Source organism: Pempheris klunzingeri, chromosome 1, assembly GCF_042242105.1.
Source record: "Pempheris klunzingeri isolate RE-2024b chromosome 1, fPemKlu1.hap1, whole genome shotgun sequence".
NCBI lineage: Eukaryota > Metazoa > Chordata > Actinopteri > Acropomatiformes > Pempheridae > Pempheris > Pempheris klunzingeri.
Window position 1 is genome coordinate 3,639,801 of NC_092012.1, and position 25,351 is coordinate 3,665,151.

Consider the following 25,351-nt stretch of genomic DNA (forward strand, 5'->3'; position numbering starts at 1 on the left):
TGGTGCTTCCTCGCGCTGCCAAGCCCCTGACGTAATGCTCCTGTTAATGATTAGCATGTGGAAGCGACCAGCGCGAGCCTCCCTGCGTCAAAGCGGCCGAAACGTAGCCGGAAGTTCACCGGTCCTGCCTTCAAAATAATAGCATTGTTTGCAAGAAAAAACAAGCGCCAAAATAGTGACATTGAGTGAATGCTTCTATATCTAAATATATATATATATGTATATGTATATATATATATATATACATATATATATGTATATAACTAAGCCTCGTTTTTGCACTAATTCTGCTAGTGTGGGATAAATAAAGTCTCTCTTATCTTATCTTATCTTATCTTATCCTTCCTTTGAGTTCTACGTTATAACTTATTATATCTTATTTGTAAATGTTTTAATTAGTGTTTCTGAGTGTGGTGTCTGCTTGTTGTTGTATTGGTTCTACATATATATACACATAGGTAATCTGCTCTCAGGTCTTTCTTGTAAAATAGACGTTGATCTTAATGAGACTTCCAAAAGTCCTCTGCAGCAGTTTATTCATTTATTTAATTACATCAAATTGTGTTGTAATGTATGATTACTATCATCAGTCATAATAGTTTAATCACAAATTTGACTGTTAACCTTATTTATGTATTCAACACTGTGTATATTTTGGATTCAGGGGTTTATCAATATTTTCATACTTACAACAACTTCTCTCTAGATAAATAGATTTCTATCTAATCTAATCTAAATCACACTCCTGGCTATATGATTTATTGATCATGTATGTGCACACACACAGGGAATCTGAATCAGGCTTTTTTTTTCCACCTGCTGCTCACAAAGAACTTCTTGAATCCTGAATTTTTAATTCTTGAATCATTGGGTCTCTCTTGATTGAAGAGTTTGTCTTGGCCTGCTCTTTTATAAGAAATGTCTTGAGATAACGTTTGTTATGAATTGGCGCTATATAGATAAAGATAGATTGATTGATTGATTGACTGATTGACTAAATGTACTTACAAAGAAATAGACATGCACCCAAACACAAGGACAACAATGCCAAATAAAGGTAAACATAAATATTAAACTACTATATACAGATATAATATATATAAAAATGAAAATTTGTAGCAATAAATAACCGTAGTTTGGACTCCTCCTTAAAATTGTATTTGCTCGAAAAATCATTTGTGATTAAATGTGTGTAAATTAGTGATAGAGAGATAAAGTTTGTTATGAATTGGCACTATATAATTAAAGATAGATGGATAGATAGATAGAAAAGTATTTAAAAAAACACTGTATGTAGTATGGACTCCTCCTTAACACCACACATTACAAGAGGACATAAACAATAATAATAATAATAAATTCTCAGGAAAATTTGGGATTTTTTTTTTTTTTTTAAAGAAAATTTGGCTGTTTGGTTTTATTTTGAAAGTTCGGACCGGAAGCTGCGCCGTGGCTTCCGTTCAACTTGACCGCGCTGCTTTAGAGGAGAGCAGCCGAGCAGCCGAGCCTGCTGCTGGGGAGAGACACAGGAAAAGTTAGTCAAGATGGCAAATCCCACAGACCCGGAGTGAAGGGGCACCGCTCCCCGAAAAGCTCAGCCTGCCGCCCGACCTGAGACAAACCCGACGATGCTAACAGCGCCAGCAGGTGAGATCAAACCGATGTCTATAACGACCCAAATCCCCAAACTTAAGTTTCAAAATCTTTTTTTTCTTGTTGTTGTTGTTGTTTTGTCCACTCTCCTCTTCGGCTTGAGCATTCATCCAAGTGAAAAGACCAGCCTCGCTTGTCTATCAGAACCAGACTCCATTCAAAAATCACTCAATTTTACCAGTTAGCTCGTTAGCTAACGCCTTTACATTCTGAGTTCATGGCAACGGTCGGCGAGTGGGATTCGGAGCCGTTAATGTTAGTGTTGCTAACGGGTAACTTAAAGTCACAGTTGTTACACGGCTCCTCCATTGGAGAAAGTTCCAGATTTATGTGTAAAAAGGGGGTGTGAATGTAGACGCGGTTATATTTAATCGTTTTTTCTTTTTTACAAACTGCTCACACACACTCGCATATCCGCCAGCGGTCATTCCCTGTGTGCTGATGAAGCAAAGTGACAGTTTTAGACAGCGGCTAACGCTGCTCCTAGCTTACAGCTCGGCTAGAAAACTCACCGCTCACAGCCGGGACTCGGCTTAAAATACAGCTTTATAACACTAACCTGTCATTAAAATAACGCAGGGGAGTCTCTGCTAACGTCCCTGCAGCACACAGCCCCGCCGTCCGTCGGTAAACCCGGCGTCCTTCCTTTTGGAAAATTCCGGGATGCAGCGCCAGTAGTACCGACAGCTGTATTTTTAGGAATGGGTGGATACCAAAAACGAAAATTTATTTATTTTCGTCTCGGCGGTGAATGCCACAAGCCTGTGAGCACAGGCGACGGCGAGGAGGCGACCTATAAATGCATGTATGAGTTTTTGAAGGCTGTTTTTTTTATTTTATTTTTTCTCTCCCCCCTCTATTGCTGCAACATCAAAGTCTGCAGAGCTGAAGCAACAGGGAGACTGTCGCATTTCTAGTGAGGCTGTCTTCTCTAAAGTCATTGAATATGTATGAAAGGGAGGCAGAGCCACAGAGAGGATCGTCTGCTAAATGTGCTTTCTTTCCTCCCCTAACTTCTAACATCCTCCCGCAGGCTTAAGAGGGATTCCCTGAAGAAAAATGCCAGTGAGGCTGAAGCTGATGTGACACAGAGTGTGCTGGAAGAAAGCTGACTCATCAAATATCAATCCCTCTGGGAGCGACTGAGCAGCTCATATCACCTAATGCCTAGCTAGAAGAGCACATCACACACACACACACACACTCAGAGAGAGCCCCAACCAACGGAGATTATCAGGAGCAGGAATACATCGAGCAGCGGCTGCAGGCGAAACAAAATTTGGCACCAGAAGGCCTAACGGTGACTGCTGTCCAAAGCTAAGAATGGCATCGCAGTGCTTCAGCTGAGCCGCACCAACCAGCCTGACCTCCCTCCTGCGTGAACAAACATCAACAGTCAGCTGATAGGACCACCGCCATCCTGCCACCAGTGCTGCCCAGAGCATCAGTGTAAAGTTTGAGTCGCTCCCCCCCCCACGCCCCGGTGCGGCGCCGCCGCCACAGTCAGTCCTCCTTCACCCCGCCTCGCAGACCATGATGTTTCGCGATCAGGTGGGCGTGCTAGCCAGCTGGTTCAAGGGGTGGAACGAGTGCGAGCAGACGGTGGCTCTGCTGTCCCTGCTGAAGAGGGTGAGCCGGACCCAGGCCCGCTTCCTGCAGCTGTGCCTGGAGCACTCCCTGGCCGAGTGCACCGAGCTGCAGGTCCTGGAGGGAGAGGCCAACAATCCAGGTAGGACAGCCGGCCGCTCGGACACATCAGCTGCTACAGCACCCACTAAGACACGGTGGAGATGCACCGACAGGCCATTAATCTTTTCCTCAGACTGCGTTTCTCTCATTATGAGGACAATGAGCTATGAAAGGACACATTTACACTTCACATTGCTGAACAAACTTCATTTGCACCTCTAAGATTTATTTAAACACACGTCAGACTGCTGGGAGCTGACAGCAGTTGTTATAGAGGAGGATTTCCCGCCTCTCCTGTCTTCAAACAATACATCTTCTTTTATGATATTCATTGTAGATACGGAAACAAGTGTCATATTACTTCTGCTTCAGGCTCCAAATCTTACAACTTTTTTTCTCCCTCCTTTGCCCATTCATTTAAACATTTTTTTTTCTTGAGTTTCCAATGGCATATTTTCCCAAAGGCACTGTGTCCAAAACATTCCTGCACATCCATCAACAGCTGGCTGAATCATTGATGTTACAGAGCTGTGCAGAGTGTTGCGCTGAACCGTAGCCAGTCAGTAAGTGACCGTGGACGGAGGTTGGGGTCGTGTATGGAGTTAGCTCAGCTGGCTAGCAGGAGACGACAGTCAGTCAGTCAGTGTGCCAGCCTATGGTGCTGTACCGCTCCCCGGGTTGGTATCACGCCAATGCACCCTGGGGGGGGGGGGTTCTGGCTGGGTTTTGTTGCATCAGACTGCAGCGTGGCCATGGAAACAAAAACCCTGGCAACCAACTGGGCTCATGAAAAATAGACAGAAGTGCTGCTGCTGCTGCTGCTGCTGCTGCTGCTGCGGCGGCGATGGCGATGGAGAGCAGGCGTCTGTGTGCACCTGTGGCAACATCTGACGGCCGACACCGGGGCGACATAATGGCCCGGCCCTGCAGTGACAGTCACACGCATGACGCAGAGTTTCCATCAGGGTTTACAGGGGCAGTGGCTGCACTTAACGCAGGCTGCTCTTTGTTATTGTTTAATATGAAGCTGGAGACATCAAAGAGCGCTATATGAAGTTTCCTCAGCCGACCCCTCCCAAAGTCAGGCTGGTTTGCGCTCTCGGAGATCAAAGCAGGTCGGTGACATGGGGAGGGGAGGTGGCGGTGGATGGGGGGGTTGACGTCTTACCACACAACAGGTTTTTCTCTGTTTATGTTTCAGTGTACAGCGCATCATGTGTGAGTCAAAGAGATGCCGTCTTGTGATCTTTGTGGTGATACTTGAATCACAGTCATGTTTCGCTCTGAAGGAAACGCGCCTGTGGGTGGAAGTGACTGGTTTCGGTAGTTTGTGTAAAGTGACACAGCGAAAAGGATTTTGAGGTTATAGAATAAGTCCACTAGTAGCTGTGATTAGTGTTCGAATACTTGCACAGTGTACATCTAACAGATATGGAGGCATTTGTTCCTGAGAGATTGTGCTTTATGACGTTAAATAATGTAGAGTATCACAGTATATTGTCACATTTAACCTGGTTATTATAGTAAGTTAGTTCAAATTGCTCCTGGTTGATGTAGAAACACTCTGTTTGGCACTAGCACCATGGCTTTCTAAAACTTGAAATATGAACACATTAGCAAACACTTATGCGGCAAATGATGCTACCGTGTTAGGCTTTAATGATGCTGGTGCCTTTTTCTGAACCTAAATCATGAACCAAAGATTTGCGAGTTTGTTCGTTTATCCCTGATTTGCTTCACTATAAGTAATGTTTGCTGAAGCCATGTTATTCCCACGTAAAAAACCTAAATGCAGAATAATGCAGAGTAAAGAGTGTCTGACTTTGTACAGTCAAGACTGAACTGAAGCACAAGGACTTCTCCAAAGATATAACCTGAGAAAAAATAGATCATTGATAAATTTAGGCTTTTTACGCTCTGCTCTCTCTCTGTCATCAGCTGAGGGATTTACAGTGTGAGGTAACCTTGTAGTTTGCAACCACTGACTACATTTACATCAATACCAGTATTTCAAGGACTCCTTGTAACTCAAGAAAATTATCTCATGTCATTTCATTGTTGATTCTTCAGGTTGATTAATTCAGGTAAGGCCACAGCGAGCACACACACACACACACATACACATTATTAATGTCTCCTCTAATCTGTGGATGTCAAAGGTCAAGGATGCAGTTACAGAGCTTCGCCATAGTGGACGTGCAAAACAAGGTTATTCAGCAAACTGCTTTCTTAATGCTGAAAATGTTTCATTCAGCTTCGTCTGAAGTGAAGTACTTCCAGTAATTCAGATAATTTCATACAGAACAGCTGTTTGCTTTTTCCTCATGCTGCTCAGCAGTCTGATACCGAACCGTGTTGTTAAAGTGTTGTTGAACTTTAAGATATCGTTAATTTGGCTTTTACGATTAAAAATGCACAGTGAGCATTATGTAGTGATTGAACAGTAGTGGTAAAACCTTTTCCCGGGCCACGAGTTTCGAATATTTGAATAGTTAACTTATAAAGAATCGAAGAGTTTATGTGACTATTACCGTAGTTGTACCTGGTAGTACGTCTGTTGGGAGCTGTAGCTTGATTCAGGGTGTTGGGATGAAGCCAGCTCTCTGTAAAGATGTGGGCACCAACAGTCTCTGATTATTCATCGATCAATCCACTGAAGGTATTCGAATAACCTTTGAATAGTTCAGCGACTATCAAATGGTAGTTTTGTTTGAAATGCACATCCCTTAAACATAATTTTGTGGGGCTGCAGCCAAAAATTATGTTTACCAATTCATTTGTAGGTAATTTCCTTGATTAATCATGTGGTCTAGAAACATTAGAAAAGCCGAAAGTGACTGATTTTGTCCAACCAACATTTCCAAATGTAAAAATATTACATTTACTACAACGTAAGACCAGGAAAAATGGCAAATATTCATATTTGGGAGCCTGGAAATCTTTGGTTAAAGACTGACAAACGATTATTTGATTAATGTTCTGTTGATCGAATAATGGATTCATCGATTTGCAGCTCTGGTTGCTGAGTTGGAGCCGACTTGCTGAATATCTGTGAGCTTTTCTTTCTCTATTTTCAACAAGCGTGACCACATAATATCAGTACATCTGCTCCAAATATCATCAGCCTCTGTCCCAGTAGGATCCCGTTAGTGGAGATTTTAACGAGCGTCCTCCTTCTGCACCTCTAGATTAGATTTCGGGCCACGCCCTTGACTCCGCTCCCACCTGCGTCGGCTTGTGGTCGCGTCCCGTTCGCTGATTCAGCGAAGTGAGGTGGAATCGGCGGGCCTGTTTGAGCGCGGCAGACTCAGCGTCAGGGCACATGCTGCTGAAAAGAGGCAGGCTGAGAAGGTTGTCTGGTTACGTGATCCCTCTGGTATGTTGTGGTAGCTTGTTTGAGTGTGTGTGTACCAGAGTAAGGCAGATATATCGGTCTGCTGTGTGACTGGACCAGTACTGATCTTCTATTGATTATAGCGTGTTTGCCAGTGTGGAATTATTTCTCACCACAGCTACATGAGGAGAACGTAAAGCTTAAAAACAGCTTGTTAATTTTTAGTTTTTAACCACCAGTGCTTTGTTAGTCTCCCTTGATACATTCATGAAAAGCTTTGCTGAAAACATTGTTCTGTTGTTTTGGAAATCTTCATTAGAAAGCTGAAAGATTTTCATCAGTATGTTTCAGAGGCTTTTTTATGGACAAGAATAAGAAAAAAAAAAAACTGAATACCTGCCTTTTGATCATTGTTTTTTTTTTTAAAGCCCCACATATCTAAAAATAGCTATTAAAAAATCCATGGAAGTAGTATCAGTGACTTTAAAGAGCCCTTCATGCACAGTTTTTGGTCGAGTGCGCAGTGAGACTTGGTGCCGGTGCAGAAGTGAGACCTGCAGGCCAACATTAAAGGGTTAACATGCAGCTGGAAGTCTCAGGGCCGAGTGGAAAAGCGCAACTATTTGGAAAGCAGTGTACAAATGAATGGAATCCTCAGTGACCTACTTCTGCGGGCGGGTGAGAGGCGGCCTTGTTTTGGGACCCGGCGAGTGATGCGACTTCATGTGCGACTCGAGATGTGGTCGAAGTCAACGGGTTCACTATCTCACTGAGAGATGGGCGGAGTTTCATCTCTCAGGATCTATTTTTATTGTCGTTTATCGTCGTAAGTCCCGTGAGTTGATACGTATTTAAGCCTCAGCATTTCCATCAGAGCAACCTAGTGCAGACGTGTAAACACAGCCTTTACTAAGCTGTCAGTTCAGACCTGACCCTGAGTCAACAGGGGAGATGTCATCCATAATCATCAGTAATCATCCATAATCATCCGTAATCATCCGTACTCATCCCTACCAAATCACCTAATCTACCAACCACAGAGCAAAAGATAAAATCCTGGATTTCTCCTGTGATTTGACGTGTAGCCTGCAGCACTAAAGTTGTGGTTATTAAGGAATGTAACTTCCTGTTTTTCCTCCCCCCCTTTAAGGAGAACAAAACTTCTTTTGAGACAATCCCGAGAGGGACAATATCGGATCAAGTTGAGAGGACATGAATAGCGAGCAGAGCACCGTCTGAGGACGACACACTCACACTCACACTCGCACACACACCCAGGGTGTAGGGTTAGTGTAAGGGGTGGGGTTAGGACAGGACAGCGGGCCTGGTGTTCTGAATGACTAACTTTATTTTCGTGCGGTGTGGTGTACTGCTGACCTGGCTCGCCTGCACGGCTGTTTGAGCTGGACGGAGGCGGGCGGGGATCCGATACGTACAAGCAGCTGTGTTAAGGAGCTGGAGGTGACGGAGACGGAGCCCTGCGTTCAGGACGAACAGTCACTGCGCTCAAGAAAGAATTCATCCATTTCACGATAATCCAGAATTTCCCTTGATTAGACTCCATCTTTTCTGCAGCCCTGAAGTCACATGTGCGTAAGATTCAAGATGTTTATTGTCACAAGAGCGCTCATGTAAAATTCTTTGAACTAAAATAAAGGTATAACAGAAACAAAATGCATAAAAGCACAAAGGACCAGGATAACTTGTACAATAAAACAAATATATTAAAAGACATATACATAAAGATAAAAGCATAAAAACAGGATATACACAATAATCAAATCAAAGAGCGTTCAAACCAGAAAACCATATACAGCACAACACAGAACTACAATTATGGTATATAAAGTGTCTAAGTGTATGTTTGACCAACAGAGAACCAAAAGATGCTGCTAGTTTACTAAATCACTTATGGTGTGGCAGAGAAACAAAACCAAAGGATTTACCAGACACCAGATATTTAGGACACCAAGTGTTTTCATGACCTGGCTGTTGTGTTAAAGCTGCCTCCAGTCAAAAATATGTTTTGGTTGTTGTTGTTATTTGAGCACAGAGTTTGACACTTGGAGACCGTTTTCATATTCATCTGCTGAAGGAGGCAGTTTGTTCTTCACTCTACTTTCATCTCATTGTAAAACTTTGTGGTTAAAATTCATTTAATCCATTATGAAGATAATTATTCCAAGTGGAGTATTTATATTTTGTCTTAAAACATGTCTGGAAGGGATTTTTAAGTAAGTACGAGCAACTAAACAAACACCTGCCATCTGCAATCTCCAATGAATAATACTTCATCAATGGATTATGGGTTGGTTTTCGATTAACAGGCCTCGTTAACCACCATTAACATGTTGGCATTTATATTTGTAAAAGCCTTTCGTGACAGTTGAGGGCCGTCCACACCAAGAAAGATGGCTATAACCATAACTGTAGATAAATCATTTTCCACAACACAACTAACAATACAATACGACGTCTGAATACCTCCTCCACGACTATATAACCATAATATTAGGCTGCAAATTACCCCAGCACAAAAACTGTTTGGTAGTTTTTGCCGCCGTTGGGCTGCCTGAAGTTCGTTTGGTCTCTCTGACAAACGCCACGATACGATTAAACTGAGGTTGACTTGTGCAGTATAGAGATAATTTGTTGCGAGAGAGTGCTGGATGCTCATAACTCCTGGTTTTCTTCTTCTTTCTACGTATGCATGTTTATATGTGCCGTACAGCAGTAACTGTGTCCATCTTCCTAAGCTGCCGACACAGCTGGAGCGCACAGTGCATGTGCCACTGTTTACAGAGTGTTATCGTTCATCAGTGTGGATGCTGACATGGTTATTATGATGGTTATCGTTATGGTTATCAGTAGATAGCTCTTTAGTTGGAGAGATTTTATCAAAGGCTGCTATTGTCTGCACAATAAATGCATCGTCTGCGTGTGCAGTTTGTGAATGAGCTGAAACTGCCAAGAGAGATGAGTTTCTGACAGCTGAACCTGAAGTTCTGTCTCTTTCTGGTATCATGAAGCGGTTTGACAACACACATGCACGGGAGAACCACCTTTCTGTTCACCTGGAAGCACCACATCCTCCGATGCACCAGGATTGCAAGAGGGGTGGGGGGGTTTAACCTCGGTGCAGAATTTGAATTTGAAAAGCTGTTTTTGAATCTAGGTCAGAATATGACTTCCAGCTAAATGATTACTTTTCATAGGAGCTGCTGGCACTAGTTTTGCGTCGAATATTGGGGAGAGAGAGAGAGAGAGAGAGGGAGAGAGAATACTTGTGAGTTTGTGTGTAAGATGACTGACATGGAGGGAAAGTCTGTGTTGTATAATGGCTAGTATTACTCAGTGAATTCCTGTTGCACTCTCTGCCTAAACTAGGTCTGATGAAAACCTGGGCTGGAAATCAGCATTCCCGGCCGAGGCAGTAAACGGTTCCGGTGTTGGGGATACTGTCTAGGAATGTGGGCACGTCGGAGTGCTCTTGAGTCAGGCGCTCAGTGAGAGTTGGACGGGGTCTTTTCCAGCGTGGGGGGAAAAAGACACAGTGGAAAAGGAAAACTGATTCCACCTTCAGTGGAGCTAAGGTCTCCCGAGTACACCGCGGTATGGAGGAGGAGGAGGAGGAGGAGGAGGGATGGGTGGGGTGAGGAAAAGATGAAGACTCAGAGAATACTGGTGCCATTTACAGCTGAAACTCATTCACTACTTTCTCTGCCTAGTCTAACCTTCCCTACATTTAAAAAATATATATATATATTGTGTCAAAACCAGGTTTAATTAACATCCATTAAAAGAGCTTCATAAAAAGCCTGAAATAGACTTAAGTTTCTTCCTCTGAGGGGTCATCAGGTGATGACAGAAAGCCTCACCAAACCAAGTAAAGCTTTCATGAATCACCCTTTAACTGGAGTCTGATGTAGTTGACCTGCTCTGCTAAGGGAGGATCTATAAATACTGGCCCCCATAGAGATAAAGTTTAAAGTGGAAGTGATCTGATTTCTCACACTCATACAAGCTTTTATTTGTCAACAGCCTCTGAGCCTTTCTAAGCGTCTCATTGGCTGTTCGGTCACAGAGAGAGAGAGAGAGGGAGCGAGAGGGAGTTGGAGAGAGAAAACGCCTGTCTCTGTCCAAACTCTGCCTTGTCCAAACTATTTCATCGCACCCACGCATGAGCAAACAGTTTATTTCTGGAAGTTGACGGCGTGTTCTGTGAACTCGTACTGAACCTCAGGAATGGGGACAGACAACCTGCCAAAACGACCAGAGGGGAAAACAAAATAACGCTCGTCTTCTCCCCTCTGCCTCTACAGCAAAGGCTTCTTCTTCTCACTTCTTGCTTCTTGGTGTGTGTGTGTGTTTGTTTGGTTTTTTTTTTCTGTTTGTGTGTGAAAACGAGAGGTGAAGCGGTGCTCAGGACTAGCTGCCAAAAGGACTCCACGTCGATGGGAGCCCCTCGAAGCCCCCGACATGTCAGGCTCTTGATGTTATCTCTGAGAGAGGCGGCCGAGGTATCACTGATAGCAGGGATTATGCAATCAAGCGCTTCATAAATTCTCGAGGTTTAGCTTCGCACTGAACCCTCCTGTGCGTCTTTATAACTTTGATCCCAGCTTTGCTTTCCCCAGCAAGTTGGATTACTGCGCCGTGTGTGTATCTGTGTATGTTTACACCCGGTTTTTATATTACACTAAAGGAACAGTGTGATGCATACTGTGGATCCTTTTTTTTGAAAGCCACAAGTACTATAACATTTGCAAATGGTCACTAAGTATTTAAATTGAAAACAATAGTAATATGTCAGTTTTTTTTGCACACGAAGAACATTATAGCGGGGCTCAACCACACTGAGTAGGGAGGCATTTCTGCAGCAATAAACGGTGTCGGTTGTTGGTTTGGCTCAGTCTGAATCTTCAACGAGAGGCTGGTTGATCATTGTGGAGGGAAGGACTGGACATGTTTTTACTGTTTCCTTCGATATAATGTTGCCTGAGTTGGTCGGGGAGCCTCGTGGACACAAAGCTTCGATAAGGTCCGTCACTCCTCATCCAGCACCGTCCAGTGTTGCTAAATTTGACTTGGGAAAACGTAATGGTCCTAAACAGAGCGTCTAAATCATATGGGAAGGCCTTTGAATTCTGACTTCTCATTTACATGGAAGCCCATTTCTGCCAACGTGATGGGGGAAACAAGATGCTGTAGGTCATTATAAGGAGAAACCTTCTCAAAACATTGAGTAAGTATCTGAAAATAATGAAACTTATTTTGAAATCTCTGTTTTTTTGTTTTTTTTGCTGTAGCAGACAAAGATCAGTAACTTTACTTGGACACTAGTGGCTCCACTTATAGCCCAAACAAACATAATATTATGTTAATCACGTTGTCATGCTGCTCATGTAGAATGAAATACAAGTTGGATTCAGCGCTGTGGGCACAGGTTGCCAGAGCGCCTCATAATGAAGTCGGTCTGCAGAAAGTCAAACCAGTTTAAGCTCCCACACCAGACCGATCCCTCCCCAACCAACACACCTCCAAAGCTCTCCAGGTGAAGCTCTTACATTTTAATGTTGGTTCTGCACATTATTTACACTGACAGGAGTGGAGTAATATGGGTGTCAGGGTTCATCCAACCAAAACAGGTTGTTCATTGTACACACGGTTACAGACTCAGTGAGTTGTGATGCTCAGAAGACAAGTGAGTCATTCACCAACTACAAATATATAGTCAAAAACATCGTCTTAACATGTCCTATTAAGTGACAAAAGAAAACACAGTGTAACACATGACTCCTGTACTGTGTGTGTGTGTGTGTGTGTGTGTGTGTGTGTGTTGGAGAGAGTGTGTGTGTGAGAGAGAACGAGAGAGGGTGAGAACAGGTGAGGGATACCAGTCTGTCTCATAGATGCCCAGTCGGTCTCGTCCTGACCACACCAGACATACAGGCGTATAATGTTTCCCCATATAGCCCCCACCCCCCTAGACACACACACACACACACACACACACACACACACACCCTGCTCTGTGGCAGCTGGCCGTGCTATACAGTACACCTCTTGTGTAAGGAGGCTGTTCAAACTCAGGAACCATCCATTCCCAACTGCACAGACGAGCTGATCTTTAGCTGTGTGTGTTTGTTTGTTTGTTTATTGGGATTCAATCCATATTCATCCATATCCAAATAAAACACATGTAGACAACAGGGTTTTTTTTCTCTGGATGTCCTACAGTAAGCAGTAGTTACAACACTCACATTTCATAGAACAATAGAATTGCACAAACCATTTCATAAACATAATTAAAACACTATTAGAAAACTGCTGACAAGCTGTTGTATTGGATTAGAAGTGTAGTTCATAAAGCTGCTGCTGTATTTTGTACTCGATTAATATGCCATGATATTACCAGTGACTATTACATAAAGACACATCAGATGAGTATCGGCAGGTGATATTGCCTTCCTGATGTTTCTGCAACGTTGGCGTAAGAACCTCTTGATCGTTATCACCGTTATTTAAGGCCTTGAACTCAGTGACTCCTCCTCTTCATACAATACCGCTGAAAAAGGCGTGTTAACGACGTGTTAATATGAGACATTTCACCGTCACTTCTCCAAAACTTGAGCGTGTCTTTGCCGCCGTCTCAGCCGTGGCTCTGACCGTCCGCTCTGTCCTCACATGAACGGGCGCCGCCGGACGCTCTCGTTTGACTTCTGGTCGGTTGACACGCTGTTGGCCGCGACACATGGATTGACATCAGCAGAGCCACATGGCAACGGTTGCCGTGGCGGCCATATAACAGAGGCCTTTGAGTCCCCCGGTGTGGGTGGAAATGACCTCATTCAAAACCAGACTCCTCCAGGAGGCTGCGTTCAGTCTGCTTCCAGACTCACCAAGGTGCCCACGTCCACGCCGGGCGGCATGTTTGTTTGTTTATTGGGACACCGAGGCAACAATAACTCTACCACAATTAAATAAAATACATGTAGACAGCAGAGTTTTTCTGTGGATGTTATACAACACTCACAATTCACCAAACAATCAAATGATTCAAGCCATCACATAAACAAGCATCAGAACAAGTTGATTAACTGGCAGAACAAAATAACAGTAAAAACTTCACTTAATAAACACCCATATTAAAAAAACAATTAAATTAACTTATTTATTTTGCAGATCTGTCTTCAAGAACCTCTTTAATTGCTATTTAAAAGCAGTGTGGAACTCCTCAGTCACTTTTCTTGAAAAGCAAACACATTTGAATCATTTTATTATCATATATCTTTGTACACCAGGAGTTTTTAAAGGCCAGTGTAGCTGAAAACAACAACAGCCAGGATTCTGTCCTTATTTTTAGATTTTCTTTCTTTATAGATCTGATTTTCAGACTTAAATTCACTGCTTGAATCCAATCTGAAAAAACATTTTCACTAATAGGAGCTTTATAAGGAAGGAGGCTTAAATCAGTTAACATTTGCATAACAGATGGCAGATATTTTAATTACCTTGCCTTTGAGTACTAAGAAATATGATGGACTGAATGCAGAGAAAAATAAACCAATTAAAACATCCGTCCTTGTATATAGTGATATTGCATGTGTCTTTAAGTATCTATTAACCCAGCATTAACGGTAATCCTATTAAAGTTAAACCAAGCCAAGCCCGTTCTTTGCAGACGTTTTTACTTTTTGCAGACAATCGCTGACAAGACCAAACTCCTGCTTACATGTTTTACAGGCGTGTGTGTGGTTAAAGCTGAGTGTGTGTGTGTGTGTGTGTGCGTGTGTGTGACCGTGACCATAGCGACACGAGCAACCACTTGAATTTACTCCCCTTCACTTTGAAAGTCAAATGCCCTTTACAGAGTCTAAAATTAATACAGCCCACCTGCCCTAATTCTAGTTAAACGTGTCCATGGCAGGTTGGTGACTTATCACATTGGTCTTTGCTTGTTCTCAGAATCACTGATTCTGATTTCACTCATGTTGCACCCGACTGGCACAAAGCGCCTAAACTCACCTTTCTGTTCTGTCCAGATGGTGAAATGAAGTTGATATTGTATGTTACTGGTCACAAACTTCATCATATAATCATATAATCCATTTCACCTTACTTAGTTTTACTGTTTTCCACATATTATCTACATCTATAAATGAAACTGTAGGTTAAATATTTGGATTACTGGTTTTGCTCCTTATCTCCATTTTTATCAAAGTTTCGTGATGTTTGCCCGCAGTGCTCTCTGCTTTACCCTCAGTCTAAAACCCACCTTGAATGTGAGTGAAACCACAAGCTAGACATTGACATTTCAGATAATAATGAACATGATGTAGAACCGGCCAGCTGCCACCTTTGAATGACCACAAGTTGACACCACTAGTAAACGTAGAGCAGAGCTGTATTCGCCTCAGGCTGCTGTGTTTTTTCTGAATGGGGCTGTGTGTGTGTGTGTGTGTGTGTGTGTGAGTGTGTGCTGTATCTACTCACATGGTCTTACAGCCGGATGCTGAAGCCATACCCCTCAGGCTTTTGGATGCTGGGTAAACCCGCGTGTCTCTCGCTCTACAGATCCACATCCCACCTGACACTAGAATAAACATCATACGCTTTATTGCTTCAGTGGCCCCCACACACAAACACCCACTCCTAAGGGACTGTAGGAGTGACCCGGTCTGCCTGGGCTGTGTACACTACTCATACTGACGTGGTCAAACCAGTCAGTTAAACGCTTGATGTGTGTTGTTACCACATGCTGAGCCGCACAGCTCTGCGGCTCCAGATTCACAGTCAGCAGATTTGGACCAAAGCAGTTATTCTGATATCTGACATTCATTTTGTGTGTGTGTGAACAGTGTGTAGATTAAAATATCACAGGCTCCAGATGTTTGGTCCTGTCCTTAAAGGAAAACTTTGATATTTGTAAACCTGGGTTCTATTTTTATATTTTTTGGGGTCTGAAATGTGTTGGTCTAGTTGTCGCCTCAGCTAGCAGTCGCTATGACCCACAATGGCTGCAATATAATCCTTTTGGGCAACTCAGGTCAATGAAGCATGTCCACTACAATTGTTTATATAAGTGTCAGAGACAGACCTGTAAGATCCTTTTTGTCTAACCACAAACAGCTGTTATATCGCTCTCTCCAAAGCCACCAGACTCCATTGACAAAAACAGTACTTTTACCTCACAGAACACAGGAGCTGCTGGTCTACATCCGCCTCGATGGATTCGTTTCTTCGTGTTGTGTGATTGGGAAAAGTAATTGGAACAGCATTCAGACCACCACTGGACTGAAAACCTGCAGCATGTTTAATCCGTGTGGTTTCCAGGTCTTTAAACACGGGGCGACCCAAAACTAATCTTTTAAACGTAAGAAATAATTACTTTAACAGGGAGGAACTTCATAACATCAGAAGTGTAAAATTGTTGATGGCAGATATTTGACACAAGTCAGCAACTCAAATGTGATTATTTGGTTTTGTATGATTGAATATTTTGGTACGGAGGTCTTCTTCAGGTAGCGCGACACTTTCACCTTCGGTCAAACGTCTCCTCTCTTTGGCTGGCTTGTTTTTGTTGTTGTTTGGCAGACCGCAGCACTAAAGCAGTTTACAAAGACTCATCCCCATTAAACTCACAAATGTACCGGAAACAATTACCCACACCACAGCACCAACACACTGCTGTGTGCCAGCCTGTGTGTGTGTGTGTGTGTGTGTGTCCTCCTCCTTCCCAGCAGGTACGGAAATAAACCTTTCTTCCACAAAGGAAAATAATTATCATTCTTGCAGAAGGAAGGAAGCGGGGGGGCTTTGAGCAGAGCGAGAGACAGACACAGAAATGGAGAGGCAGGGAGAGTGGCTGATTGGGCCCCTGACTGCCATTTCCTTAAATAGAGTTGTGGGCTTCTCCGGTCCAGCCCTGGCAGAGCGGAGGCTCACATTCCCGGCATAGCTGCGACTGCCACATTCAGAGCCTCCCCAGCACCGGAGCGCTGCGGACGCTTCCACAGGTAGACTACCGCGATTCATGTGCCCCCCCCACCCTGCCTCCTCCAGACCTCCAACCAACCACCAGCTACTACTGCAGCAGGGGGGGGAAGAGGGGATGTTGATGAAAGACTCGAGAGGAAGTGAGAGGGGAGGGGGGCCGGAGCAAAGGATAGCAAAGAATTGTTCTCCATTCATACAGCAGCCGTGTCCTTCTGCTGGGACACCTCCCCCACTGCTGGGAAAAAGATGAGACAATAAAAGAACCATCTTTCCTCTTCGCTCACTTAAAATACACAAATAAAGGATATGGCTGCTCCGAGTCAGTGACAAGTAGTCCTGCAGGACAGACAAGACAGGCCTCAACCTCAACATATATTGTAAAGTAGTTTCTACTTTTCAATACTTCAATGACAGCAAATGTGTTTGTACGACTATATTTTCACATTTAATGTTTATTTTTATTGCAAAATTGGCCTTGAATTTAAATGGTGGATTCAAAAGTCTTAAATTCACCTTCCTGATGCATGTAGACGCCCCGGAAGGAGAGACAGAAATATTTGTGGCGCAGACGCTCCACAGGAGCATCACTACTTTTATTTATATTAAATCCAAACTCAAGTTGTGATATTTAACCTCCAGGGTTGTCGAAAAAATAGTCCCTGTTTTGAAGCCAGTTGATCTATTTTTATCAAGACTCATGGAGTTTTTACTTGCTGTTTAATCAGTTATAATTTACTGAGTAGTGCTGAGGTGTGCATGGCTCATAGAAAATTCAAAAAAGTTGTGGATTTGACTGAATGAATGAATGAGTGGCAGCTGTGAAGGTCTCCATAGCGATAAGCGGTGATTTCAGGTGTGTTTTTGGATCTCACTCTCACACAAATCCAAACGGCGTTTCGACTGTTTGTCTTTGTCTGAATGTAGATTTTGTTTCTCTTTCTTTGGATTTGCGTTTGTTCTTCAAGTTTTGTCGTCTGCAGTCATCGTTTTAACTGTTTACGCTCAGCAGAGACCAGAGGAAACGGTACGTTGCCTCGGACCAACCACTGCTGGGTGATGGCCGCCACTTGTGATTTTTCATCAACACCCAGGTCTTATTACCGGAAAATACTGCAAATGCATCAGTGGGCTAAAGGGCCCTTCAGCGATAGTGACTTTTATTTAGATAGAGACATTTATTCAACTGTATTTTAAAAGATTGCCATTTTAAACAGTTAGTTTCGTGACAAATTTTATTTTCTAACAGAACAGATGAATAAAATATGGTGGGCAAATTCATTGAAATGCTTCCCGTTCCTCCACTGAAGGTCAAACACTTCATATGCAGAGGAGAAACGCAGTAACGGAGGTTTATGTTGATGCTGCACCACGTTTTAAAGTAATGACACCACCGTGCTTTCATGACTCTGCAGACCTGGTGTGTATGAGGATCAGATGTGGAATGATGTCAGACGCTGTGAAGCACACATGAAGCCCGTAAAGCTGGAGGCTCGTCTGTACAGTAGCCGCGGTGATGCTTTTCCTCTTCCCGCGCAAGGGAAACACACACACACACACACACACACACACACACACACACACACGCTGGCAAACATGTTCAACTCATCAGGCAGGTGCTTCCCTCTTTAGAAGTACAAGCACACACACTCTAATCATGGCTACTGTTTAAAATATTACACTGTATAAATAAATAAGCACTCAAGAGGAAAAGACCTACTTTACACCTACTGTACAACGACATTGCTGCACGCACACACGCACACACACACAGACTCACACACACAATGTGAAAACCAGATGAGAGCCGTGCTTTTTATACTCCTCTATAAATTGACCAGGTGTCCGGGCTGTGGTGATGGCAGGCCGCTATGAAGGTGTTCCTCTTCCTGTTCTATTATGGCTCACAGGAATCTCTCTCTGCCTCTCTCTGTTTGTCGAAGCGCCCTGGAGACGCCGATTGATCTTTCACTGATTTCATTCAGCAAAAGTTACTCACAGGAGGGGCCGTCCACCTCCTGTACGTCAGTGTTTCCTGAGGGAATGACATAATGGTCTACTTTCCACAGTTAACCCCTTCAAAGGTTTAGATTTTTCCTCCCACTTTAATAAGAGCGGCAGAGACATTATCTACCGTAAAAGACGCTGCAAATCATTTCTCACAATGTTTTCCACAGGGTCCTCTGGTTTCCATGAAGCAGTGTGTTCTAGCCTTTAGTGTTTTCTACTGGTTTCCACTATGATAGAGGACAGAAGGGAAACACTGACCAGTAGAGTTTTTTTTTTTTTTTTTTTTTTTATTTGAGAGCACATCTGAGTCTACGTTAAAGTGACAGAGAGCAGAAATGGGGTTTTGTTTTGTGTGTGCTGTTGTTCTAGATGAATTACAAAATGTTCTAAATCAGTATCAGTGTTGAAATGGAAAACTTTAATTCCAGTTTTGTTAGAGTAAAATACCAGAAAATGGTAACGACGGGTACTGAATTTCCTCAGGGAGATGTGTCACCTGTTTTGCCGTGAGAGTCTCATGGAGAACGGTTGACAGATGTGGTTGAAACTTGGCCTCGTCATCCTGAAGTTTTGAAGCTGTACACGTGACGATCCCACCTCTCCCGGCTCCACCTGCACGCTCACACTCACCTCCGTACAGAAGCAGCAGCCACAAAAAAACCACAGTCATCATTATGCTCATGAATCAGCTGGCTGTCACTGCACATCAGCTTATAAATGAAACCCTAACATGGACTAGAGGCGCGCCGTGTTACGTATCTATCACTCTTTTGCACATGCGGGTCGGTTCAGGACAGCGAACAGTTCACACACAGGCTGATATTGATCACATCCAAACAAATACAGTAAACAGTAAATGTGAACCGAGCGCTCACAGGGTGGACGTGGCCTCAGGCGGTGGAAGCACCAGAGTTAAGAAGCCAAATGTCCACAACATCCCACTGGTAGATCACAGGCACTGACAACAGAATGCAGGTGTTGTCAGGAACATGTATTTTTGTCTCTTAATTGACGGTAACCAGGTTTCTAATTAACTTGAGGCTTTAGACATCAGCTTGCTGCTGATAACCTTCAACTAGGCTCCCTGTTGGTTAAACACACGCTCAGCATGTTAACACAAAGCAGATGAGTGTTTCCTCTCACTCGGCCTCACCTGTCTGACATGGTGGATAGGGATGGATTTTTCTCCCTCTTCTCTCCTCTTCCTCAGCGGACTCATTACGATTGGATTTAAAAGTTCAAACAACATTACTTAAACACTTGGTATCACAGCTTTTGAAAATGGCTGAACCTGAGCGTCTCTCCCTGCTTGTATTTTCGGGCCGTTTGATTTGTCGTGAATGTGGCGTAATGTCACTTTTCCTCGGATTGTTTGAACAGCTAGACTAGACAGGAGTAAACAGTCCTCCTCTTCCTCCTCTTCCTCCTCCTCTGTCAGTAGGTCACGCTGAGGCCAAGGTCAGGCTGATCCTACGGACTCTCTTGTCTCTCTCTCTGTCTCTTTCTCTCTTCACCCTGTTTCCTCCTCTTACATTTACTGCATGTCTGACTGTCTTACTGTTTTATTTTGTTCAATCTCCCCTCCCCCTCCAGTTAAAACCTGTTGACACCAGTGAACTTTCCTGTCTGTCTCTCTGTATTTTGTATCCACCTCCCCCTCCTCCCCCTCCTCCTCCCCACTCTTTCGTTCATACAGGGCCTCAAAGCTTGTGTCAGGGCCTGTGGGAGCCTGCATGCACATCTTGTCAGTACATGGACTCTCCCCCTCTCTCCCCCTCTCTCTCCCGCTCTCTGCGTCTCTCTGGGTGGGGCGATGCAGCATATAGCATTAGATCATATATTTTGTGTACCACACCTCTTTCACTGCATACACACTGTCCCTCCAGCTCCTCACCCTCTTTTCTTACTTGCACTCATTTTGTTCTTTCTGTCGTCTTCTGTTTCTGGTTTTGTTCCTTGTTACCGTTTGAAACCCTTTTCTTACTTTTGTTTTCTGTGTCTTTGCTAGTCATTCATTGTCTTCTGCTTTGCTTATTTACTTGGTTTTGCTTTCTCTTCATTAGTCTTTCCTGATTTCTTTCACTTTATTTGTTTGTTTGTTGGATGTTTTTGCCTACCTTTTGCTTCATGTTTTCTTATTCTTTCTCTAACACACTTTCTCTTGCTTCGTTTGCCTGCTGTAGGACAAACTTTGACCCCCCTCCCAGTCGGTACGCAGTGAAGATGCTCCTTTGAAGTGTGTCTGTACAGTACATGGGTGTAGGACTGGGCGATAAAACGATCACTATATAGTATGATTATAGAATTTATGTGATAAACTTGGAACAGGAGTAGAAATAAGCGCGACAACAGCCAGTCAGTCTGCAGTGTTTGGCTTCCACATCAAATTTTGCGCCCATTTTTTTTAACACCAAACTTTGTTTAAGGTACCGGATGAGAAAGTGGATGCGAGAGTGAACATCCTCTGGAAAAGAGGGTAGAAAAATAAGTGAAAACGGTGAAAGCTAACGAAGCACAGATTAAGACACCGTCGGTCCGCGCCAGTCAAGACGGGAAACAAATGTTTTTTTCACCTGAAACGGATTATAATTATTTGATATTTTATACACGTCAATGGACGCAGTGCTTAAAAAGCAAGATTCATGTTAGAAAACCAGAGAACAGACGCGTGTAAAACAAACAAACATGTACACAGAGCCGCCACTGTTTAAGGATCAGTATCGTCGAACTCTTTCCTCCTCAAACAAACCTTTTGGTCTGTTTTTGTTTTTGTTACACTGGTGGAAATACAATGTGTGAAATGTGCCTTTTTCGGCCTCTCTTCCAGTTTTAAGGGTCACAAGTTTAATGTCGACATCAACCACTCATTCATGTGACGTTTGGCATCATGAGAGCGTTTTGTGTAGACGACTGGACATTGTGATATTGTGGCTCGTCACATTTGGTTTTAGCTTGGTGTGTGTGTGTGTGTGTGTGTGTGTCCGTTAGGAATCACTGCATTCTTCAGCAGCAGGCTCTGTGGTATGCCAGCACATTCCCCACTGCTGAGCTGGAGAATCCACTCGGAAAAGCAGGAGCGGGAACTTTTTCCTTTCCATCCCCTCCCCTCCCCTCTCACCCCCTCACCCCACCCATCCACTACTCTCGCCTGTCTCAACTTTGTCCTCCACACCACCCAGACCCCATCTTTCCATAGATGTCTAAACCACGTTTCCCCCCCACACATAAAACCAGGAAGTCCTTTTTATTGTGCCGTCTGTTTCTGAGTCTATCTTGTCTCTTCTCCCTGCCAGTATGCACCCCCCCCTCCCTCTGTGTTAGCTGGTATTAGCCTTTCTTGCCGGTCAGCTCTCTCTCTCTCTCTCCCTCTCTCCCCCCTCGGCTCAGATTTGCCGTCCTCAGGTTGGTGTAAAGGGAACTCGCTGTGTCGGACGTGGTGTTGAATCAACAACTGCTATAGCTAGTTTCCTGCCGTGGGACAAAGTGAGGCAGCCTTGTGTTTGTTTTGCTAACAGGAGAAGCACAGCACAGGACGGGACAGAGGTTTAGAGGACACACACACACACACACACACACACACACACACACACACAGATTTATGATACTCCCTCTCACAGTTCAGTTAAATTCAAAAGTACTTTATTGCCACTGGAATCAGATGTTTACGCTGACAAAGCAAGTGTGAAACAAAGTGAATGAAGAGAAGAGTGTGATTTGCTGTTGAACTACATTCACATAAGTGAGAAATAGTTTAATATAAGAAAACGTAGTCTTGCAGTTCTGTCTTCCCCCAATTCAGTTCAGTCCAGCGTTCTTTATTGGCATTGATGTAACAAAGACACCATTGCCAAAGCCTGTAGAGTAATAATGACATTACTGTAAAAAGAAAAAGGTACAATTCATAAATTCAGGAAACGATGTGACTGTCACACCAGAGCATGTCGACCTGCAGCAGCAGTCTCTCTTCTCCTGACTGTCTCTCTCCCCCTACACCTGTCTCTCTCTCTCCCTATGCCTGTCTGTCTCTCTCTCTCTTTCTGTCTCCCCCACTCTCTCTCTCCCCCTTGCCTGCCTCTCTCTCTCTGTCTGTCTCTCTCCCCCTGTCGGTCTCTCTGTCTCCCCTGCCTGTCTGTCTCTCTCGCTCTCTTTCTCTGTCTCTCTGTTTCCGACTCCCCCTGTCTCCCCCTGTCTGTCTCTCTCCCCCTGTCTGTCTCTCTCTCTCTCTTTGCTAACCACTCACATGGTCTTATCTGTCGTAGCTGCCTTGTTGTGGCTTTGTGTGCTGTTGACCGTCTATATTTAGAACCACAGGAATCATGTGTCCAACGAACCATCTCCACAAGTGTGTGTGTGTGTGTGTGTGTGTGTGTACATAACCAAAGTGTAACCAATAAGCTCAAACAATCACATTGTTTCCACTACTGTCACTTGTGTCTTGTGATCACAGTCTGATGTGAAGCGGCTCAGGCTCACAGTCAAACCCAATGAGTCTCCTCATATACCAACATCTAAAGAGTAATTACTCCAATTATTAGTTTAGTTTTGTCGAGTGTTGGGGGTAAAACTTGGGTGAGGAGGAAGGATTCACAAACATTTTATTAAGATAACACTTGAGAAGATTGAGAAGAAAAAACTAGGAAGTTCTTAAAAATGATTGAAGTTAATAAAGTTCTTTATTTTCTTTCTCCCCAGTTTTTTTTTCTCAGGAAAAAACACAAGGAGAAAGTTAAAGCACAAAGTAAAAACACAAGAAAACCTTAACTTCTGTCTTAAGACTGAAATGAAGAATAAAGCAGCACTTAAGAGGTTTTTGTTTTATAAGAAGGTCTATGTGAATCCTGAAACTAAAAATCACCACAAATCATAAAAATCTGAGAAATTTGAATTATTTCACATTTTCTTTGGAGTTTTCTGCTTATAAATTGCACTCAGTTTGACACCTTTATATTAAGTTTGTCAGCTTGTTCATTCAATTTAATTTCACTGCATATTCATATATTTCAGCACAGTTTTATCATCCATCCTCTCTACGTAATGAGGTTGAATTTAGATGAATTTGTACTATTTGGTCTTTCCAAAAGTCTCATAAAAGGCTGATTTTGTGGAACCAGTTTCGTCACTCTGGGGTTTTCCAGGGATGTGTTCAGTAACATGTTCTGTCACAGTGAAACATCTTATCTTTTTTTTATGAAGAAAGGCTTTAATTCTCTTCTCCATTACCCACAATCCCATGAACTGACTTGTGTGCTCATACTTGAATTTTTGCGTCAGTGCTTTTCAGAAAGGGGTCGACCAGCCCGCAGAGAACGAGAGTGAACTTGTTGCTTCCAGCTGCATGTCATACATGTGGGTGGACAGTGTGGTATTGATAGATATTGCTGAGCAAGATGTTCTGCATTTTAGGAAAACATGAGTCACACCCTTCACTCAATTCACTCAAACAGCCTTGTATTGTATGCTAGCACCAGACCTCTGAATTGCACTTTTTTTTTTTTCCTTCTTAATTCATCAGTTCAAACAGGGCTGGTATTTTCCCCAGCGATGGGAGTTACTGGTCTATCGCTGCCCTGATCGGTTCGTTTGTTTGATGTTTTAAAGAGCTGGTTTGGATCCAAACTAACTTCTTTAAACACCAACTAGACCAGCGACTCCTGTGTTCTGCAAGGTAAAATCACTGTTTTTGTCAATGGAGTCTGGTGTCCTTGAAGAGAGCCATGTAACGGCTGTTTGTGGTCTTCCAGGTCCGTCTCTGTTGGGATCCTCTCTGTAATGTTGTCAGACACTTAGAGTAACAATCTGAGCCAATAACCAATTTCAAAACATTTTGCTCCTGCCAGTATCAGACTTATCCTCCAGTGGAGCTTCCTCCATATCTGCTGTTAGAATATAGCATCAGATCGACAGAGTTTCTCGTAGTGTGTGAACACACAGCGACCCGCTGACCGTCCCGCCTGTCTGTCTGTCTGTCTGCGTTGGGGAAAGTACAACAGAAACGGAGAGCAAAGTGTCCAGGTCTCAGACTAAAGGTTGGCAGTTTGCTGCGAGGGTTGACAGAGGAAGAATTATCCTGCGGTGAAAGCGGCACCCTTGTCTCGGTGCCAGGGAGGGCGTCGGAGGGCAGTGCCAGGGCAGGACGGCACAGAGTTCACCAGCAGGAAAACGCTGTGTCAGCTCCGGACAAATGACTCTCTCTGTCTGAGGTTTAACTGTTTGCGTATGTCTGACTTTCTTTTTCACTGTTTCTTCTCAATGATGCCGATGTGATTCATCAGTTCCCAGCATGCCCCTGTCTCTCTGCCTGGCATGGATAAACAACATCAAGCTCAACATCCTTTTGTCTTACTGAATATTTAACATCGACTCTCTCTCGGCCTCTGTTAGACTCTTTATCAGCCGTGTCACATTGTGTGAGCCACTCACATGCTTCATTTTGACTTCACACTAACATATTTCTTTTCACACGGTTGAAAATACAACCGGTACTGATTTTAGTTATCAGGCTTCTCTCTGCAGAGGGCGGAGGTTCAACAAAACAAGTCCACAGTGACGCTCTGAGGAGGTGTTGGTGCCTCCCTGTTACAGTGTTTCCAGAGTAGTAAGCTCACTTTAACTACTACTCTCCTCCCTTTTACTCCAGTTGGATGGAGTTAGCACTTTCCCTTCAAGGCT

The 25,351-nt window shown here is 43.6% G+C and overlaps 1 protein-coding gene across 1 annotated transcript in view; it reads left to right on the forward strand.

Moving 5' to 3' along the window:
- Nucleotides 1-1,527: 1,527 nt before the first annotated feature.
- Nucleotides 1,528-25,351, forward strand: part of samd4a (sterile alpha motif domain containing 4A) — a 48,589-nt gene continuing 24,765 nt past the window's right edge. Inside the window, exons 1-2 of the mRNA XM_070828087.1 lie at nt 1,528-1,647; nt 2,687-3,382. Of these exons, the coding sequence (XP_070684188.1) occupies nt 3,187-3,382 (196 nt within the window). The 5' untranslated portion in view covers nt 1,528-1,647; nt 2,687-3,186. The remainder of the gene's footprint in view (nt 1,648-2,686; nt 3,383-25,351) is intronic.